General features: G+C 41.7%; 1 protein-coding gene across 1 annotated transcript in view; it reads right to left on the reverse strand.

Moving 5' to 3' along the window:
* The window catches only part of POLDIP3 (DNA polymerase delta interacting protein 3), a gene marked incomplete in the record, with an annotated part of 573,953 nt that overhangs the window by 132,536 nt on the left and 420,264 nt on the right, over window positions 1-21,153 (reverse strand). The window contains 1 exon segment of the mRNA XM_073592662.1: window positions 6,891-7,020. Coding sequence (XP_073448763.1) covers window positions 6,891-7,020 — 130 coding nt within the window.

Raw genomic sequence — 21,153 nt, forward strand, 5'->3', positions numbered from 1 at the left:
CCCCCCTAATCCCCCCTAAGTTTTAACTCCTTGATCACCCCGTCGCCAGTGTCACTAAGCAATTGTTTATCTGATTGCTGTATTAGTGTCACAGGGGACGCTAGTTAGGCAGGTAAGTATTTAGGTTCGCCGTCGGGTGTTTATAGTGTCAGGTACCCCCATATAGTAACCTAGTAAAGGTTTTAACCCCCTGATTACCCCCTAGTTAACCCTTTCACCAGTGATCATCGTATAACTGTTACAGGTGACGCTGGTTAGTTAGTTTTTTTAGTGTCAGGGCACCCACCGTTTATTACCCAATAAAGGTTTAACCCCCTAATCGCCCAGCGGGTCATATAAGTTAGGTTTTAGGATCAGATAGGGTCTGTGTCGCCCCAGGCAGCGTCAGGACCGCTAACACCCACGCACGCAGCATACACCTCCCTTAGTGGTATAGTAGCTGAACGGATCAATATCAGATCCGATCAGATCTATACTAGAGTCCCCAGCAGTTTAGGGTTCCCAAAAACGCAGTGTTAGCGGGATCAGCCCAGATACCTACTAACACCTGCGTTTTGCCCCTCCGTCCAGCCCAGCCCACCCAAGTGCAGTATCGATTGATCACTGTCACTTACAAAACACTAAACACATAACTGCAGCGTTCGCAGAGTCAGGCCTGATCCCTGCGATCACTAACAGTTTTTTGGTAGCGTTTTGATACAGTTGCTAACAGTCAGGAGCTTTTTTACCAGTGACAGCAGCGGCTCCATGACAGATAGCTCCGACGACGGAGTTGTGGTTCCTGCCAAGGTCAGACGTACCAGACCCCAATCATCTTTTTCTGCTGTTGAGGTGCAAAAAAACGCAGGTCTCTCGTATGGAGAAGAGAAGTACTAGCACCGCTATTCCTTCTGGTGAACTGGCAAGCACCAGCGGCCTAGTACACCTTGGTCGTACATCTAGCACTGCAGTAACACTTGGTGACATGGCGAGTCCCATAAGTGCAGTTCAAGCTGGCGAGGTGGCAAGCACAAGTAGTGTCCCGCTGCCACCAAGAAGACGAACACAGGTCCGTCGTGCCCATAGTGCCCTTCCTGCTGCATTCGCCAATCCTAATTGGGAACCTACCACTTCTGCAGCACCCATACTTCCCCCATTCACTGGCCAACCCGGCATTCAGGTGGAAACAGTTGATTTTACGTCACTAGATTTTTATTTGCCGTTTTTCACTGAAGATCTCTATAGATCTATTGTGGACCAAGGCAATTTGTACGCTGGTCAACACATCACCACTATTCCCCAGTCCTCCCTTGCCAGAGATTGGAAACCAAGTACAGGTTCCGAATTTAAGATCTTTCTGGGCCTATCCCTCCTCATGGGCATAACCAAAAAGAGAGTTGCGGTCATATTGGTCCACTGACCCAATTCACCATATGCCCGTGTTCTCTGCTTCCATGGCCAGGGCACGATACGAGCAGATTTTGCAGTTCATGCATACCAGAATGATGCCTGCAGGTTTAGGTATTATCTTGGTATCATTCTTTTCAGCCAGCGGTCGGTTTTCATGTAAAAGCTATCCTAGCGGCTAATTAGCCTCTAGACTGATTTTACAAGCAGTGGGAGAGAATGTGTCCCCCCCCCCACCGTCTTTCATGGTTTTCTATGGCTTTCCTGTCCCAACAGGTAACCCGAGAATGCAGCCGGTGATTCGGCCAGCTGACCATAGAACTGATCAGAGACCAGAAAGGTTCCAATCATCTCTATGGCCGAAGAAACCCGAAGCTACGAGCATTTCATGATTTAGATTTCGCCGGATGTAAACAGCGCCATTGGGAAAGCATTTTATCTCACCGATCTTGGTGTGGTCAGATGCTTTGAGGGCAGAGGAGAGATCTAGAGTCTAATAGACCCCAACTTTAAAAAAAAAAAAAAAAAAAAAGCACCCCTGCCCCCCCTTGCTCTCGCACAAAGGCGAACGCAAGCGTCTGTCTGGCGTCAAATGTAAATAGCAATTGCACCATGCATGTGAGGTATCACCACGAAGGTCAGATTGAGGGAAGTAATTTTAGCAGTAGACCTCCTCTGTAAATCTAAAGTGGTAACCTGTAAAGGCTTTTAAAAATGTATGTAGTTTGTCACCACTGCACATTTGTGCGCAATTTTAAAGCATGTCGTGTTTGGTATCCATGTACTCGGCCGAAGATCATCTTTTTTATTACATCAAACATTTGGGCAATATAGTGTGTTTTAGTGCATTAAAATAAAAAAAAAAAAAAGTGTTTTTTTTCCCAAAAAAAATGCATTTGAAAAAATGCTGCGCAAATACTGTGTGAAAAAAAAATGAAACACCCACCATTTTAATCTGTAGGGCATTTGCTTTAAATATATAATGTTTGGGGGTTCAAAGTTATTTTCTTGCAAAAAAAAATATTTTTTTCATGTAAACAAAAAGTGTCAGAAAGGGCTTTGTCTTCAAGTGGTTAGAAGAGTGGGTGATGTGTGACATAAGCTTCTAAATGTTGTGCATAAAATGCCAGGACAGTTCAAACCCCCCAAAAATGACCCCATTTAGGAAAGTAGACACCCCAAGCTATCCGCTGAAAGGGAAGGCGAGTCCATGGAATATTTTATATTGTGACACAAGTTGCAGGAATTTTTTTTTTTTTTTTGCACAAAGTTGTCACTAAATGATATATTGCTCAAACATGCCATGGGCATATGTGAAATTACACCCCAAAATACATTCTTTTGCTTCTTTTGAGTACAGGGATACCACATGTGCGAGACTTTTTGGGAGCCTGGCCGCGTACGGGACCCCGAAAACCAAGCACCGCCTACTGCCCTGCAATTTTGCACCTCAAGAAATGAGATAGGCAGTCAAACTAAAACCTGCGTAAACTCCAGAAAATGTACCCTAGTTTGTAGACGCTATAACTTTTGCGCAAACCAATAAATATACGCTTATTTACTTTTTATTTACCAAAGACATGTGGCTGAATACATTTTGGCCTAAATGTATTGGGACTCCTACCAATCCGTGGGGGGAGGGGGAGGCCAAGTTTAAACAGTGGACTTTAGGATGGGAGGAGGGATCCTGCAGGCAGGTCCGACCATCCCCGGAGGGTACCCGCGTCCACCCCAAACCGCACAAAGGGGGAAAGGAGGAACCGTACTTACCGATCCATGGTGCAGGTGACCCTCCAGACAGAATTCCTCGCCACCAAAGTGGGGGGCTGTTGGCCAAGGGACCGCTGAGACTCAGACTAGAGCCCGTTCGTATGCGACCCTGCGAGATGTTTAACTCGTGGGCCAGCCTCCGTCCGTTGAGGCTGTCTGTTGTGGCTGACCTAGCGCGTAGCTGCGGTCTGCATGTGCTTACTGGCTGGACTGGGGAGACCACTGGATCTAGATTATCCAGCCCGTTGCCCAGTCCGGCAGTTGATTGCAGATCTCCCAGGAGAAAATGCATGGAAAAAAAAAAAAAGACAAAAAGTAAAATTTGCTAGGACCAAAAGATCCCAGCAAGGAGCTAGGTCCTTACTCCTGACTAGACAGAAAAAAAACTGAATACCTAGAGCAGGGAGGGGGTTATATACTAACTGAGGACATCCCATGGGCGTAGCCAGGTGTTTTTAGTCCTACTCCTACAGAGGCAATATAACCCAATGGTCAAGATTAAGAAGGCGCTGTGTCGATGAATGAAAGAGAAATGTAATTTTAATGTTGCAATAAAGTAGAACAAGCAGCAGAATAAGCTGTAGATCTGGAGGGGTGAGGCTCCGGCCCTTTCATCACATGTTGTATTCTCCTATAGAGGCCCCCGCTCTTATCGTGAATAAATAATAAATTACACCACTGGTCAAGCCACCGGATCACTTATGGTTTAGACTCCTATGCTCCTACAGTTAGAACCCTTATATGATACTTTGCCCTACTTTAAATGCCTGGGTTTTAACTTTGTGATTAGTGTACCACCAATGCAGAACCTGCCCAGGACATTGTGCTGCCTGGGTCCAAGAATGAAATGCTGCCCCCCCCCAAAAAAAAAAAAATCACTCCACCAAAAAGGCACCCACATTCATTATTTTATATCATAATTAAAATGAAATTTATCTGAAAATCAGATTTACATGCAACAGCACCTTGTCCATATGAAAAATTATATGACATACCATTATGTTCAAATCCAAACCACAAACGCCAGTACTTTTTTGTTTTATATAGGTTTATATAAATAGCTTAAATGGTGAAAATATATTGCAAAACAGTTTGTCAGAAACAGACAAGAATAATAATAATATTGCACTCAACTATATATCAATCGACTATCAGTGCTTTATGTGCCTTCTTGGCTGCAAATATAGACACGGTGCTTTACAGAGCCTTAAAGTGTCCATAAATAGTTTATGGGCTCTGGCGAGACTGCATAGGCCTTCAACATCTTGTTTTGGCACAGTACTACTAAAAGGTTGCCTACCCCTGTTCCATGTCATAATTCATCCAGATATAAGAGAAGGTAGAAAGAAGCTCCAATAGTGCGATAACGCTTTAAAAAGTTTATATAAAACAAAGAAGTTCACTCACATATTACAAGTGTCAGACCCGACACTAGGGATTCTAGGCATAAATGTTTTCCCAATTGCCTCCAGCCGCTCTGGTTTGTGTGTGAGCAGCGAGTGCAATCCTGCACAACGTGTTGGCATCAGCGTGCTAGCCCCACCCTACACGTTTTGTCACATGACGTCTTTCTGGGGCGGTGGAACGTCTGAAGCCTCCACACCATTTTATGTATGGGCCAGCGGCCCTCAGGTTGGGCGCTCTACAAATGCTACATAGATGACATTTTACTAGTATGGGAAGGCCCATTAGAAAGTTTGGAATGTCTCTTGGAACGTTTAGACCGAAATTATTATGATCTTCGCTTCACTGGAGAGTGGAGCTTGGATCAAGTGAATTTCCTGGATCTGAGATGGTTTAAAAATGAGGGGAAGATACTTACTGAAACGTACTTCAAAGAGACAGATCAAAACAGTTACATACCCACATCGAGTTATCATAAAAAATAGATCTACAATACACCCAGTAGTCAATTCACCAGAATTAGCAGAAATTGTGTGTTTATGAATTATTTCAAACACTTTGCACTTGACTGTTTTGCATCCATATCAATTGTTAACTGAGCTGTGCGATGCAATGGTGTTGATGAATTCTTATTTAATAATATATTTAGGGTATATAGACAAAGGAATTCAAGACCTTGAGATCCAGAATTGGGCAAACCTTGTCCTCCTTCGAGACCCTGAACAGGTTGGAGTAAAACCCCTGGAATCGGTCCCATTCGGGCACTGGAACAATCACTCCCTGCAGAAGCAGGTCCTGTACTGCCCTGTAGAGTGCCAAAATGTGCAATCATGGACGATAAGGATTGGAGGAAAGTAATTTCTCTGGTGAAAAAGGAAAGAAATTTCATTTTGCAACTGGTCCCAATTAGATACTGGACCCACTTGTTGGGAATGAGTAAGGTCCATGGGCCTGAAAACCAGTGAAGGCAACCCCCCCCCACCCTGGGTGGGGGCAAACTTTCATGCCGAGGAGAACCTGTCTGTGGGCATATTGGACCAGGAACGATTGTAAACAACGGAAGCCTTGAAGGGCTTGGAGCCTTTTTCAGAGGCGCCATTGGAATAAAAAAATAGTCTTATGAGCCATGAAGGAAGGCCCAGACTTCCGCTGTGATTATTTGCTCTATTTGTCCTATGGGAGAAAGGTACTCTTACCACCTGTAAGGTTATTGATGTCGTCCATTGTAGCGCCAAAGAGGCGTCCGCTGGAAAGGCGGGCCTGCAGAACAACATTTGAGCCAAAGCAAACATCAGAGCAACATTGCTGAGACAGATACCTTGGAAAGGAGAGGAGCAGCATCAAAGGATGCATTACAAACGTACTTCAGGCCCTGGACAAGCTGGTCCACCAGTTCTATGTATGCCTGGGGAACTTGTCCAGGGGACAACCCTTGCTGCAGAACCTCGGCCCATTTGGTCAGTGTCTGACACCAGGGCAGTGGCCAACACAGGACAACACAAACCCAGCAATGGTAAAAATAGAACGTGCGATTGCTTCTGCCCTGTTGTCCACAGGATCCTTAAAGGAGGGGGATTCCCCCAGTGGAATCGTAGTGGTTTTGAGATGTTCGAGGAAGATGCTGATGGTGGGGGACACTTCCTGCTCGCCTTGATTTTAGATCTCTACAGGCAAAAATCCCATGAAAAAAAAAAAAGCTATGGAAAAAACAGGTCTCAGCAGAAAACTAGGTCCTTACTCCTGAAACACTAGGTAGATAAAATGGTTTGCCTATGCAGAAATGGGCTGAGTTTTTTTCCTGCCTAGTGTGCTACTCCTGTAGATGGCACTATAAAACTCTATTGGTCAAGAATCTGAAGGGCTATGTCCGTCAATGAACGCAAGAGAAAACTTTTTTTTGCCCTGAATGGGACTTTAATCCTAAGTAAGGCCTTGAACCTATGATCTTATCTACTATCAGTGACTTTTCTTTCAGGAGCTGCAGGGAGGGTAATATCTCAATTTTTCATCTCAAAAACTACCGTTCTGTTCCCTAAATAGGTAGTTTCTGCCTGTAAATTAGCATAGCATGTTAACCATAGCTTATTTATAGGAATTGGCATTGCAATGCAATAAAACATAAGTAGTTTGATTCCAGTTGTTATAACATAGTATCAGATAACAGAGAGTTACAGCGCGTTACAACCAGAGTTACAGAACTGAGTGTAACAAACATAAATCAAATGTTGTGATAGGACTACTGTCATTGTGTGGATAACCCCAAATAATGTGATTTGCAAATTCATGGATGGCCCTGAAAGCACCCTGAACAGCGAAAGACTACTACTTACCATCTAAGTATCTGTTGTTGTATTTTTTATATGCACCAACAGCATCCTCCTTTCTTACAAATACAACTTCGGCAACACCTGGGCTCAGCAATCGAGCACGTTTCAGGGCCCCACACACACAGAACAGCTCCTATAACAATAACAAAAGCCATTAAGGAAAAAAAGGGGAATTCTGACATACCGCTAAACTAAAGCATTTGTTAACCTAAAAAACAATAAAAAACAAAAAAAAAAAAACAAAAAAAAAAAAAAACAGATTATGTTTCTTTAAAGCATATTATACAGCACAGTGCTTGTGTTGTGTAATTTGGCCTCCTGTAACACCTGTAATACCGAGCTGATCCTGCCTGTCTATGCCCTCCCCCCCATGTAAACTGACCACGATAATCACCGCGGTCCGTTTACGTGCCGTCATCCGCAGCCCTGCTCTCCTGCATCTCCCCTGTCCTCCTGTCCCCTCCCCCCACTGCTCTCATATTTCATATAAAATCATCCAATACGTGCTGTAATATACCAATAGGTGTCTCTGTGCCTGTATTATGTAAAAAATATGCTCATCTGTATTTATATCAGCATGGCCCCCATCGCTCATCTGACGCGCGGCTCTCTTCTCTCCCCCCCCACCGGCTGACGTCAGTGGGAGTGCTCGGCCCCCGCCCACTGGAACTGTGAGCCGGAAAGTGAAGAGACCAGCTCCACGCTGATATAGATAAGCATATTATTTTTTACATAACACAGGCACAGGGACATTTAATGGTATATTACAGCGCAGATGGGATACTTTTATATAAGTTGGAGTACAGGACACATTAATTGATTCATAGATCATGGGTTATATGCTGCTACCTTCAGGTGCTTGGAAACTGGCAAAAAGCTTTGCTGAGACCACCCCTGGGTCCCCATATAAGCCCATCTGCTCTTCAAGGCTCCAGTTTAGTTAGCAAGTGATAATATCAAGAAAAGAAAAGGAGAGGAAAGGGACCAGTGTCCTGTACTGTACTCCAAGATAGGTAATATAAAAAGGTATGTCTAAATATATCTTATTTTTATTGTACAGTACAGGACACAGAAAAAGGGGGCAGGTCCTGAGGAAGAGATAGCACATAGTCAAAAAGTTATGCCTGATCCCTTAACCCTAAGAGAAAAAAAGAAAAAGAAACAGTGAGCACTCCATCCAGTGGGGGAATGAATATGGCTTTGTTTCCATATGTATTTTAAAAAATAAAAAAATTTTAATTTTTTCATGTGCATTTATGTGCAAAAAATGTGCATTTATGTTTTTTCTAAGGAGCCTGGAGAGCATTGCACCCTTTAATCAGCAGATTGTGGGTGCAATCTCAGGCTTCTGCAGACTCTCAAGATAGCCGTCTGCCCCTACCTTGTACAGGCAAGGCAGTTACCTGGGAGCAGGAAGATCAATGGACTACAAGAAGGCTCACCTGTGCCCTTGCCGTTCATTGAGAACTACAAGCTGTCAGCCACGACTTGCCCACTGGGCACTTAAACCCCCTTCCTAACCAGACCAATTTCAGCTTTCAATGCTCTCACATTTTGAATGATGATTACTCAGTCATGCAACACTGTACCCATATGAAATGTTTGTCCTTTTTTTCACACGGCTTTCTTTTGGTGGTATTTAGACACCACTGGGTTTTTTTATTACTTAAGCTAGAAATTAAAAAAACGAAAACTTTGTACAAAATGCATTTTTCTTCAGTTCTGTTATAAAATTTAGCAAATTAGTAATTTTTTCTCATAAAATTTTAGCCAAAATTTATACTGCAACATAGCTTTGCTAAAAAATAACCCAAATCAGTGTATATTATTTGGTCTTTGTGAACGTAAAGGCCCATACACACGATGCAAAAATTTGTACGTTAATTTTCGTACGACGACCGATCGCCCGAAAATTTTACTGTTATTATAGTCCTTTCAACAGTCGATTCAGATTTTTCGGACGAAAAAATCCTGATATGCAGACTATCATTTTTGTTGCACGTAAAAAGAACGCCTGATTTTTGGATAGTGACTACAAAAATCGTCACACAAAAGTTGAAAATACAAACACGCATGATCGGAACCAAAGAACGACCCGGAAGAATTCGGTCATGTAAACTAGCAATCATATTCAAGAAAGAAAATTCGTTTCACAGCATATGAAATCTCGAAATACAGTGCACATTATCATCTTTTACTTAATGTGATAATAATTAAGCTGCTGCTGGTGATGCGGATGTAAAAACTTACTTAAAAAGGCATGTGTTCTGTTGTGATATGAATGATTTGCCCTTAACCACTTTAGCCCTGGAAGATTTTCCCCCTTAATAATCAAGCCATTCTTTGCGATACGGCACTGGGTCGCTTTAACTGACAATTGCGCGGACGTGCAACGCTGTACCCAAACAAAATTGACGTCTTTTTACCCCACAAATAGAGCTTTCTTTTGGTAGTATTTGATCACCTCTGCGGTTTTTATTTTTTGCGCTATAAACAAAAAAAGGACAATTTAAAAAAAAAAAAAAAAAAAAAAGGAATTTCTTCATCAGTTTAGGCCAATATATATTCTTCTACATATTTTTGGTTAAAAAAATAAAAAAATCACAATAAGTGTATATTGATTGGTTTGCGCAAAAGTTATAGCGTCTACAAAATAGAAAAGAGATTTATGGCATTTTTATTATTTTTTTTTTTTTTACTAGTAATGGCTGCAATCTTCGATTTTTAGCAGGACTGCGACATTGTGGCGGACAGAGCAGACACTTCTGACACATTTTTGGGACCATTGACATTTATACAGCGATCAGTGCTATAAAAATGCATTGATTACTGTGTAAATGTCACGGATAGGGAAGGGGTTAACGCTAGGGGGCAATCAAGGGGTTAAATGTGTTCCCTCGTGTGTGCTTCTAACTGTGGGGGGATGTAACTGACTAGGAGGAGAGACATATCGCTGTTCCTAATAAGTAGGAACAGACAATCCGTCTCTCCTCTCCTGATAGAATAGGGATTTGTGTACACAAACACGGACACACACACATCCCTGTTCTGGCTCTCGTGCCCACGATCTCATGTGGCTGGCGGACATCACGCCCGCAGGCCACACGCATTGGGTCCCCTGCTGTGCAGCCAGTGTGCACGCATGCCTGCTATAGCTGTTTAAAGGGCCGACATACAGCTACGATGATTTGCATGAACGAGCTATCCAGGATTTATTAAGTCCGGTTCACACAGGGGTGACCATGTCAGGTGACTTTTCAGCCTGACAAGTCGCGCCCCATGCAGTACAAAGTTGCTCCGACTTAGAAAAAGGTTCCTGTACTACTTTGGGGCGACTCCGGAGGGGCTTGCAGTGACTTCTATTAAAGAAGTTGTTTGCAAGCCGCGCTGAGGTCACGCTGTGTGGGGAAGCTTCAGAGTCGGACGACTTTGAAGCCGTCCCTTTGTGAACCGACACTTATAGAAAAAAGAAAACTATTTTGGTGTTGCTTGTTTTTATAAAGCTTTGTTTTCATGTAACTAAAAGTAGAAGTATAAATCAGCGCGAATATGTGTAATATTTCTCAGCAGCTGAACACCAGGGTCAACAATCAAATCCCTAGAATAAATGTATAAGCAAATGGTGCAGCGCTAATTAAGGACAAATCAAAAAAATAAACAAACACACAAAATACCATGCAATGCGGAGAATGTACGATGTATGTCTTAAAATAACACAAATATATTATGACTGCGTGCTGCGATTGTGTCAGTTAACACAGAACACAATAAAAGATAAATCTCTCAAAGTTCAAAATAGCACAAAAAGTCCACGAGTCATCCAGTAAATCCAAACAATCGTGTGTAATCAAACAGCATGCCGCAAAAGGTGACAAATCAACGTGCCCACCACCATTATTCAGAGTGGCCTCTCACCTGACAACATGGACCCTTTAATTATAGAGGGTCATATTAGGCATTCCCTTATGGGTCATACAGGTAAGGAGCACAGCGGTTCAGCATTCAGAGACTTCCGTCATAAGGCTGGATCAGGACACTCGGACAGTGCAGTGGCATATGGAACAGAGAATAATGGCAAAGATAGTGCTCTCCGTATAATCAGTTTTATTTAAAAAGATAAAAAATATACACTCACAAGTAAAGCACTAAACCAGTGCAAGTAGACAGGCTAGAGCGATGATGTGTAAACACAATTCCCTGAGGATGCGCGATGGCCGCGGGAGACGTCACAACGTATCCTCGTTCTGGACGCGTTGCGTCCCAATGGGCGGGGACTTCTTCAGAAGATGGAGATACGACGTGGGCACCCGCGCTATATCCTAGGTAAGTAACCATGGCAATAATAAACAAACCATGGCCGGCGTATCCGAGACCAGGAGATCAATTGCGGAAGTGTCCCCTTACAGCGTAAAATGAACGGAAACTGGTCTGTGTACACCAATGGTAAACATATATATTAAAAAAATAGCACTAATTAATAAATTAAATGCATCATTCCACATAGGATATGTGCAACATAAAAACATTATATTATATATAGAGTATTGAGATAAAAATCCCCAAAATAAAAATAATACTATTTAAAAAATATTATAAAAAATATATATGATTAAAAGTGGACGTAAATGTGTAAATCATCCGCGGCCATCGATTGCTCCTACAATATTAATACATCAACGATCAGAAATAAAACAATTGGTATCAAAGTCTACATTTAACCCTCCAGGTCAAAGAACTCTGGTTTCATATATCCAGTAAGACTCCCTTTTGCTTAGTTGTCTAATAAAATTTCCACCCCTCCAGTGCTTGGTGAACCTTTCGATCCCCCAGAATTTCAAACTCTTAGGATTCTGTTGATGGACTAATTTGAAATGTTTGGACACATTATGGGATTTGAGGCCTTTTTTAATATTGTTAACATGTTCAGCCAGCCTTACATGTAGGGGTCTAGAAGTTCTGCCAATGTACTAGAGCCCCCAGCCGCACTCCAGCATATAGACAACACCTATAGTATCACAAGTGATTAATTGCTTAATATTATACTCCTTGTTGGTGGCTGATGCAAGAAATTTTTTACGTTTTTTAATATTTCCTTTGGCATGCTTACATGGGACACATCTTCCACATGCGTAAAAGCCTCCCAGAAAGGAAAACAACCTATCCGAAGTGGGGGCTGGGGGATTTAAAACACCAGGAGCCAAACGATCCCTTAATGAGGGAGCTTTTTTGTAAATAAATTGTGGTCGGTCTGGTAATACTGGGCCTAAGACTCTGTCCGGCTTAAGGATAGACCAATTCTTTTGTATGATCCTCTTAAATTTGCGATATTGTACATTATAATCCAACACCATTTTAAAATTGTGGTTATCTACATAAGAATCCTTAATGGCGTTGGAAATCAATGTGCTTTTATCCAATGATCTGTCATAACCTTTTTGCTCAAACCTAGAAGTAAGGACTTGAGACTGCATAACAAAATCGTCCTCAGTGGTACAATTACGACGTAACCTAATAAACTGTCCCCTGGGGATGTTGCATAACCAAGAACGGTGATGGCAACTCCCCAGGGGAATATAAGTGTTACGATCGGTAGGTTTGAAATAGTTGGTAAGTGAAAAATGATCATGATTGATACTAATGGTCAGATCCAGGAAAACAACCTTTTCGGGATCAATGGTCCATGTCAAAGATATATTCCTTTGATTGTTATTCAGAGATTCAAGGAAATCATCAAGCTTTGATCTGTCACCCTTCCAGATCAGGATGAGATCATCAATAAATCTCCGATAACAAATGAGTTCAGGGGGTCGATTATGAAATACGGCTTCTTCCTCCCAGTGGGCCATAAAAATATTAGCCACACTGGGAGCAAAACTAGCCCCCATGGCAACACCCCTTGTTTGCAAATAGAATTCCCTGTTATACCAGAAATAGTTCCTGGTTAAACAAAAGTTAAGACAACTTAAAAGGAATTTTTGATGTCTACCCGATAGGGAAGACGAGGAGAGAGCCCATTCAACGGAAGACATGGCATCCTTATGACCAATAATGGTATACAGCGAACTTACATCCGCTGTCACCAGTATAGTAATCCGCCCCGCAGACAAGGGGGGAGGTTTAGTCATTTTAAGAAAAGAATACTATCAAACAGAAATGTGTCGTTTGCTTTCAGATCGGGATACTTATAGTGTCCTCAATAAAGATCCTATGTTGGCATTCAAAGACGAACTACATACTATTATAGAGGATGGTAAGGATCAAAGGATCCTCAATAAGAAAGAAGCCATGTATCTTGATCCTCTGTTTTGTAGAACACCTATTTATTTTTTACCTAAGATCCACAAGTACACCACCAATCCCCCCGGACGACCCATTGTTAATGGGATTGATTCTGTTTCTGCGAGGCTTGGACAGTGTATTGATTTCTTTTTACAGCCGCTTGTTATGAAAACCCCTGCATTTTTGAAGGATACCAAGCATATTGAATGTTCTCCCTCCACCTTTTTGGTGACAGCGGACATAAGTTCGCTGTATACCATTATTGGTCATAAGGATGCCATGTCTTCAGTTGAATGGGCTCTCTCCTCGTCTTCCCTATTGGGTAGACATCAAAAATTCATTTTAAGTTGTCTTAACTTTTGTTTAACCAGGAACTATTTCTGGTATAACAGGGAATTCTATTTGCAAACGAGGGGCGTTGCCATGGGGGCTCGTTTTGCTCCCAGTGTGGCTAATATTTTTATGGCCCACTGGGAGGAAGAAGCCGTATTTCATAATCGACCCCCTGAACTCATTTGTTATCGGAGATTTATTGATGATCTCATCCTGATCTGGAAGGGTGACAGATCAAAGCTTGATGATTTCCTTGAATCTCTGAATAACAATCAAAGGAATATATCTTTGACATGGACCATTGATCCCGAAAAGGTTGTTTTCCTGGATCTGACCATTAGTATCAATCATGATCATTTTTCACTTACCAACTATTTCAAACCTACCGATCGTAACACTTATATTCCCCTGGGGAGTTGCCATCACCGTTCTTGGTTATGCAACATCCCCAGGGGACAGTTTATTAGGTTACGTAGTAATTGTACCACTGAGGACGATATTGTTATGCAGTCTCAAGTCCTTACTTCTAGGTTTGAGCAAAAAGGTTATGACAGATCACTGGATAAAAGCACATTGATTTCCAACGCCATTAAGGATTCTAATGTAGATAACCACAATTTTAAAATGGTGTTGGATTATAATGTACAATATCGCAAATTTGAGAGGATCATACAAAAGAATTGGTCTATCCTTAAGCCGGACAGAGTCTTAGGCCCAGTATTACCAGACCGACCACAATTTATTTACAAAAAAGCCCCCTCATTAAGGGATCGTTTGGCTCCTGGTGTTTTAAATCCCCCAGCCCCCACTTCGGATAGGTTGTTTTCCTTTTTGGGAGGCTTTTACGCATGTGGAAGATGTGTCCCATGTAAGCATGCCAAAGGAAATATTAAAAAACGTAAAAAATTTCTTGCATCAGCCACCAACAAGGAGTATAATATTAAGCAATTAATCACTTGTGATACTGTAGGTGTTGTCTATATGCTGGAGTGCGGCTGGGGGCTCCAGTACATTGGCAGAACTTCTACACCCCTACATGTAAGGCTGGCTGAACATGTTAACAATATTAAAAAAGGCCTCAAATCCCATAATGTGTCCAAACATTTCAAATTAGTCCATCAACAGAATCCTAAGAGTTTGAAATTCTGGGGGATCGAAAGGGTCACTAAGCACTGGAGGGGTGGAAATTTTATTAGACAACTAAGCAAAATGGAGTCTTGCTGGATATATGAAACCAGAGTCCTTTGACCTGAAGGGTTAAATGTAGACTTTGATACCAATTGTTTTATTTCTGATCGTTGATGTATTAATATTGTAGGAGCAATCCATGGCCGCGGATGATTTACACATTTACGTCCACTTTTAATCATATATATTTTTTATAATATTTTTTAAATAGTATTTTTATTTTGGGGATTTTTATCTCAATCCTCTATATATAATGTTTTTATATTGCACATATCCTATGTGGAATGATGCATTTCATTTATTCATTAGCGCTATTTTTTTTATATATATGTTTACCATTGGTGTACACAGACCAGTTTCCGTTTGTTCATTTTACACTGTAAGGGGACACTTCCGGAATTGATCTCCTGGTCTCGGATACGCCGGCCATGGTTTATTATTGCCATGGTTACTTACCTAGGATATAGCGCGGGTGCCCACGTCGTATCTCCATCTGCTGAAGAAGTCCCCGCCCACTGGGACGCAACACGTCCAGAACGAGGATACGTCGTGACGTCACCCGCAGCCATCGCGCATCCTCAGAGAATTGTGTTTACACATCATCGCTCTAGCCTGTCTACTTGCACTGGTTTAGTGCTTTACTTGTGAGTGTATATTTTTTATCTTTTTAAATAAAACTGATTATACGGAGAGAACTATCTTTGCCATTATTCTCTGTTCCATATTCCACTGCACTGTCCGAGTGTCCTGTTCCAGCCTTATGACGGAAGTCTCTGAAAGCTGAACCGCTGTGCTCCTTACCTGTATGACCCATAAGGGAATGCCCAATATGACCCTCTATAATTCAAGGGTCCATGTCAGGTGAGAGGCCACTCTGAATAATGGTGGTGGGCACGTCGATTTTTCACCTTTTCCGGCATGCTGTTTGATTACACACGATTGTATTCACTGGATGACTCATGGACTTTTTGTGCTATTTTGAACTTTGAGAGATTTATCTTTTATTGTTTTTATGTAACTGCCTACTCCAAATACGCAATCTGAAAAAAAACAATATTGTGCTCAACAATTTAATTTTTTTGTAATAAAAATAAAAAGAACAGAAATCAACTTAGAGATCCTCTGTCAGACATCAAAACATATATTAACTGTAACAAAAAGTGCATTCCACACTCAAAAATTGGCAACAAAAACACAAGAATATAAAACGGAAAAAGAACAAATCATAAACTAATAGTATTTATAGGTGGGAATAGTCTGCAGACCATGCTGGTTGGTGGGGATCACATGGCTGCTGTGGTGGTTGTGGAGGTGGAGGCTGGTAGTCTGACAGGTGGGTGTGCTCGGTGATTTGGTCTTTGACCCCCTTGTTTAGCACCTGTAGTAGGAGGACCTCACACATGTGCCGTTGGTCCTCCAACATGAGGCACAATATGTTTGCTGTCAGGGATCCAAAAAAGAATCATCCTCATCTAGATTTCTTTGGAGGGCTGTAGAGGTATTGGTCAAAAAAGAAGCAGCAGCATCCTCCAGTTTTTTGGTTTTCCTGGTTCTTTTGGCGGCAGGAGGTAGTGTGGGGATCAGCTACTCCGACACAGTGTTTCCAGTGGGCTCCTCCACATTCACACTTTCCTGTGTATAAAAATGTGACATTATAATAATTTTTTTTTATTTGGTCATCAATAAAACAAGAGACTTATTCTGTAATTTGACTACAGTGTTTTGAGAAGAAAACTTTGTTAATGCTGAAATATTGGCTCAATAATGTTTAGTTTTAAACATTGTATTTTTTAGAGACAATATGTTCTTCAATGCTATACCTTTGTCAAGGTTGGCTCCTCAACATCTTCCTCTTGTGATTCAGGACATGGCCCCACAGGAAAGGTGGAAGGCAGAGTTGACAGATGGTCTGGGGTCACACTGCTCAGTCAAAGCGCAGGCTGTCAAAGTACCAGAGCCTTGGTACATACACATCTGCTGCTGCTCCTGACTTCTCTGACTCCTTAAATTTTATTCAGCTCCCTTTTGAAGATGCTGCGGAGATTTGCAATTTTGGTGCGCACATACCTGGTGTCTGCATTGGGGTAAAAGGATTTGCATAATTCAAGTTTTTTCAATGCCTCGTTTTTTTTGTTTATTGGAAAAATCCTTGCTTTTGATTCTCCACAAACATGGCATCTGCCTGTCTTGATCAATGAAATGTGGCAGAAAATCCGGTGATGTGAATTTGTCAGTCATGCCGCCTGCAAGACACAACACAAGACAAAGCATAACGCAAGTTCATCTGGCTTCCCCATAAGCTGTCCCCAATATAGGCCACAGTATACAGTATAGTCCACTAAACCTCTGTGCCCCAATATAAGCCGTATAGGCCACTAAACAGCTATCTAGGCCCCAATATAAGCAGTATAGGCCATTAAACACCTATGCCCCAATGTAAAGTAGTACCTTTGTTTTCTGCCAGTTTTCGTGCGTTGTCGCTCAATCGTCCTCCACTCAGATCTTTTCTACGGCGGTTCATCAAGCGATCACACAGGCTTTATACACTGCGCATGTTTGAAACTATACTCCCAGGCGTGTGATGATGCAGGGGCATGAACGGCTCGAATATTATCTTACATGCGACACAGACAGGCTAGTTGGCGTAAGGTGTGTGGAGGATATTGCGGATTACGAGAGTTCCAGGCAGCACAGCGGTGGTGGAGCTAGTAGGAGAGCTAAAGCCACACCTATGAGTAAGGGCGAGATGGTGGCCATACTTGAAAAAAAGGACTATGACTGCAAGCTGCAGAATTATGAAACACCAGAAAGGACATAATTCTGGAAAGATTGTTAATTGAGGACTTTCATGGTACAGTATAGAATTACACAATGGAGATAGAAAAATATAAATGTATTGTACAAAACATAATTGTATATTTGCCTAAGTTTTAATAATTATGTTTTGTACAATACATTTATATTTTTGTATCTCCAATGTTTAAGTCTATACTGTACCATGATAGTCCATATTGCCTCCTCAATTGCCAATCTTTCTATTCAATGTTAGGACGAAGGTACTTCATTTTCTATTTAGTAGCATTCCACATATAATTCTGGACAAGGTGATAGCAGTTCTACAAAATAAAAATGGTGTGGAGGGATCAAAGGACCAAATAAGGAAAAGTGCGATCTCAAGCATCATGAACCAGACCAGCTCGATCACCTCTATCATATCCTTTACAAAAGTAAGCAATTTTGTCCCTATACAATATGTATATGTGTAAATTATGTGTCTGTATATGTTCTTTGTAAAAGTGGCTAGAGAGAATTCTATGTAAGCTCATGCTGACCTCCTTCCAGGGCTGGTACAAAAAACTTGTGTTCTGTACATCAGTGCCCCAGACCCATCATTAGTGCAGGACATCCATGTACAGGCCCACTGCAGTCCCCAGTACCTGCATGCTATGTCCTCACTGTCCCACTGCTCCAAGCAAACTTATAAAGCTTCACCTAGGCTCCTCCTTGGCTATTGGGTGTGTTGTGGCTCATGAGCAGGGGATCACCAACATATTGTGTCATAACATTTACCACAAACAAGACCTATTGGCTAATAAGTGTCCACACATTTAGAGGTAGGTATGAGACCGGGGGGGGTCAACTGCAGGAGTTTAACAATGTTGGCACTTGTCAAGTCTTTGTCCCCACGAAAATGGCATCACCTTACCTTTTTTTTTGCTGTTTTGCCAGGAAATAGTCCTACAAAACCAGCGTGACCACTATGGCTAAAAAAAAAAAAAAGTCACATGGAGTCCAGAGACCAGCATGGTGGAGTCAACTTGTGAAAAAGCAACATTACCACCACACCAAGTTCAAGGTTGGTTGACTAACTGGGCAAAATGTATGCCCGAAACAGAAGCGACTTTTGGTGGAATAATAAATGTTGTCTTGTACTTTTTTTTTTTTTTTTGAGGAAATTGTCAGTGAAGATGTCCCCCAAGTTGTCAATTTGGAGCCATGGAATCTGTCACCTGGACCCTGCTCAGATCTTGGATTACTTGGCCAAACATCCCCTGACATGACTCGCAGTGAGGGCCAAAGCGATACAGAAAGAGAAACTTTTGGTGAGTCTGTTTTTTATTGCTTATTCAGCATTAACATGTCGAGTGTTTTTAGCTAAAAAACAAACACCCATTCACTACATTCGCAAAGTATGTAGGTGCCTTACCATTATCATGGAGAAGGAAGAGGTGGAAGGAGCTGTCTGTGTCGACAGGTAGCATAGTTTTTGAGACCCAGACACGAGGGCCAAGATAACAGTATTTGCAGTGGGTACATTCATAGTAGTGTAGGTGTCAGAAGAGCAAGCAGGTTCCACCCAACAAGACGCAGGGTAGTGTGTCTAAGCATTTCATTAGGTTTACAATTAACTTGACCAAAAATCAGTATGTAGGGCCTCAGCCACTTGCCCGTTGTTGCATTAATACTTTTTCTTCTTCTTATCAGGTCATGTTCTTCCCCGTTGTACAATTGGCAGAATGAGTGCTGATATGTTGCAGTGTTGCAAGGAACTGGAGCAAATCAAGGAGGCTGCTACTGCTTTACAACACAGAATGCAAGACTTTGTGGACATGCTGGCTAAATTCTAGTTTCCTCTTCACTTGCATTATCTGTTTTTTTTTTCTATTTTTGTCTTCATGTAGTGTGTTTAGAGCTTTTTTACCCCTTTTTTCTACTTTTTTTAGGTCAAAGTTTTGATAACATAACTCCGTGTTTATCAACTCCAGCACCAACAGGTCATGTTTTCCGAACCTTCCTCATTTGAAACAGCTGTGGTAATTACCAAGGAAGTGAAATTGATCAAATCACCGGTGCAAAATAACAGAAATCATGAAAACATAACCTGTTGTTGCGCCTTGAGGACTGGCGTTGAGAAACACTGCCATAACTAATGTGACTGTCTGACAATGGATGTGAATTCAAAGTGCAAGTGAAGTTATGCATAGTCATGTTTTGGTGGGCTACAATACTCTCCCTAAATACTAATTACACTAGCAAGGTGGGGAGTTCTGTTTTGCCATCTAGCTTAGTGCTGACATGTTACAATACCAACTTAGTCTGCTTAATGTTTGAACATATGTAACATAAAAAAGAAAAAATGGAAGGTGCAAACACCTAGCGGATTACCAATGACATTTGATACATGATAACATTTTTAAAAAGGTGGGTACTCAAACAGCAACTCTTATAAGCCTAAAAATCACAGAGTCTAAACATGTGCTATATAACATCACTGGGTATAAGCTGACACATTTCGGGGGTGCAACCCCTTCAATGTAGCCTAGCTCTGAGGAAGGGGGTGCGCCCCCAAAACTAAAAAAAAAGTTTTGCCTTTAGTTATACTTTAAAGAGGACTTCCAGACAAAAAAAGTGGAAGCTCCACTTATCTGCTTCCTCCCCCTAATGGTGCCACATTTGGCACCTTTTAGGGGGAAGGGGGTAATGGGTACCTGTTTTGGACAAGTACTCCTCTCCACTTCCATGAGAGCTTGCTGCAGAAAGATTCCTTGGTAGTTTGACCCCCTCCTCCTTCCTCTATTGCCAGCCTAGTGGACAGGTAAGAAGTGTCCTAATCTTAAAAGTCAGCAGCTACAGTATTTGTAGCTGCTGACTTAGCATTTTTACCTGGGGGGAGCCAAACTGCTTTAGCATAATAAGGCATCATGCACTCTGTATGATTTTTCATATGAAAAGCTCCTCTTTAAAGCCACATTTTTTTTTTGGCAAGCCACAAAATGTAGCTGGGAAAAAACACTGGTAAATTAACAAGCTAGGTGTGTATGAACAAAGGGATAACATACTGGGAGGTGACTGTAGGAAAATATGCCTGTAGCCAAAAAAAAGGAGCAGGAAAACATTACAGTATGTATGCAAAGAGGACAATCACAAAATATTACAATATAGTCAATTATGTAATCCAAAAAAATAGACAGAAAAGCATTTGCAAGCACAAACACATAGAATGTAAGTTGTATAAAGATAAAACCTACCTTGATATAGTCCTTCTGCAGCACTTGAATAATGGCTGAGCATGTATCTGGAATGATGACTCAGAGCTTGGGGGGAGATCCCAGGGGTGAATTTGAGAACCTGGAGGCTTCTCCCCATTGCTAGATACCGCAAGGTTGCAATTAGCCTTTTCTCAGGATTGATAGAAATCTGCATACATTTGTCCTGCTTACGGATATAGGGGGACACCAAGGCTAGAAGGCGGTGAAAACAGGGTTCCGTCATACGGACATAATTTCTGAAATCATGAGGATTACTCTCCTGAAACTCCTGCAGCAGGGGCATGTGACAAAATTGCTCATGGTTGAGCAACCAATTTTTGGACCAGGAGCTCCTCTTTTCCTTGCAAAGGACTCAGGTCAGAGCAATTACTCCTAGCCGAATAGCAAGAGTTCTATTATATGCCAAAATAGCTGGA

The sequence above is a fragment of the Aquarana catesbeiana genome, linkage group LG07 (genome assembly GCF_042186555.1).
Source record: "Aquarana catesbeiana isolate 2022-GZ linkage group LG07, ASM4218655v1, whole genome shotgun sequence".
In the NCBI taxonomy this organism is placed as follows: Eukaryota; Metazoa; Chordata; class Amphibia; order Anura; family Ranidae; genus Aquarana; species Aquarana catesbeiana.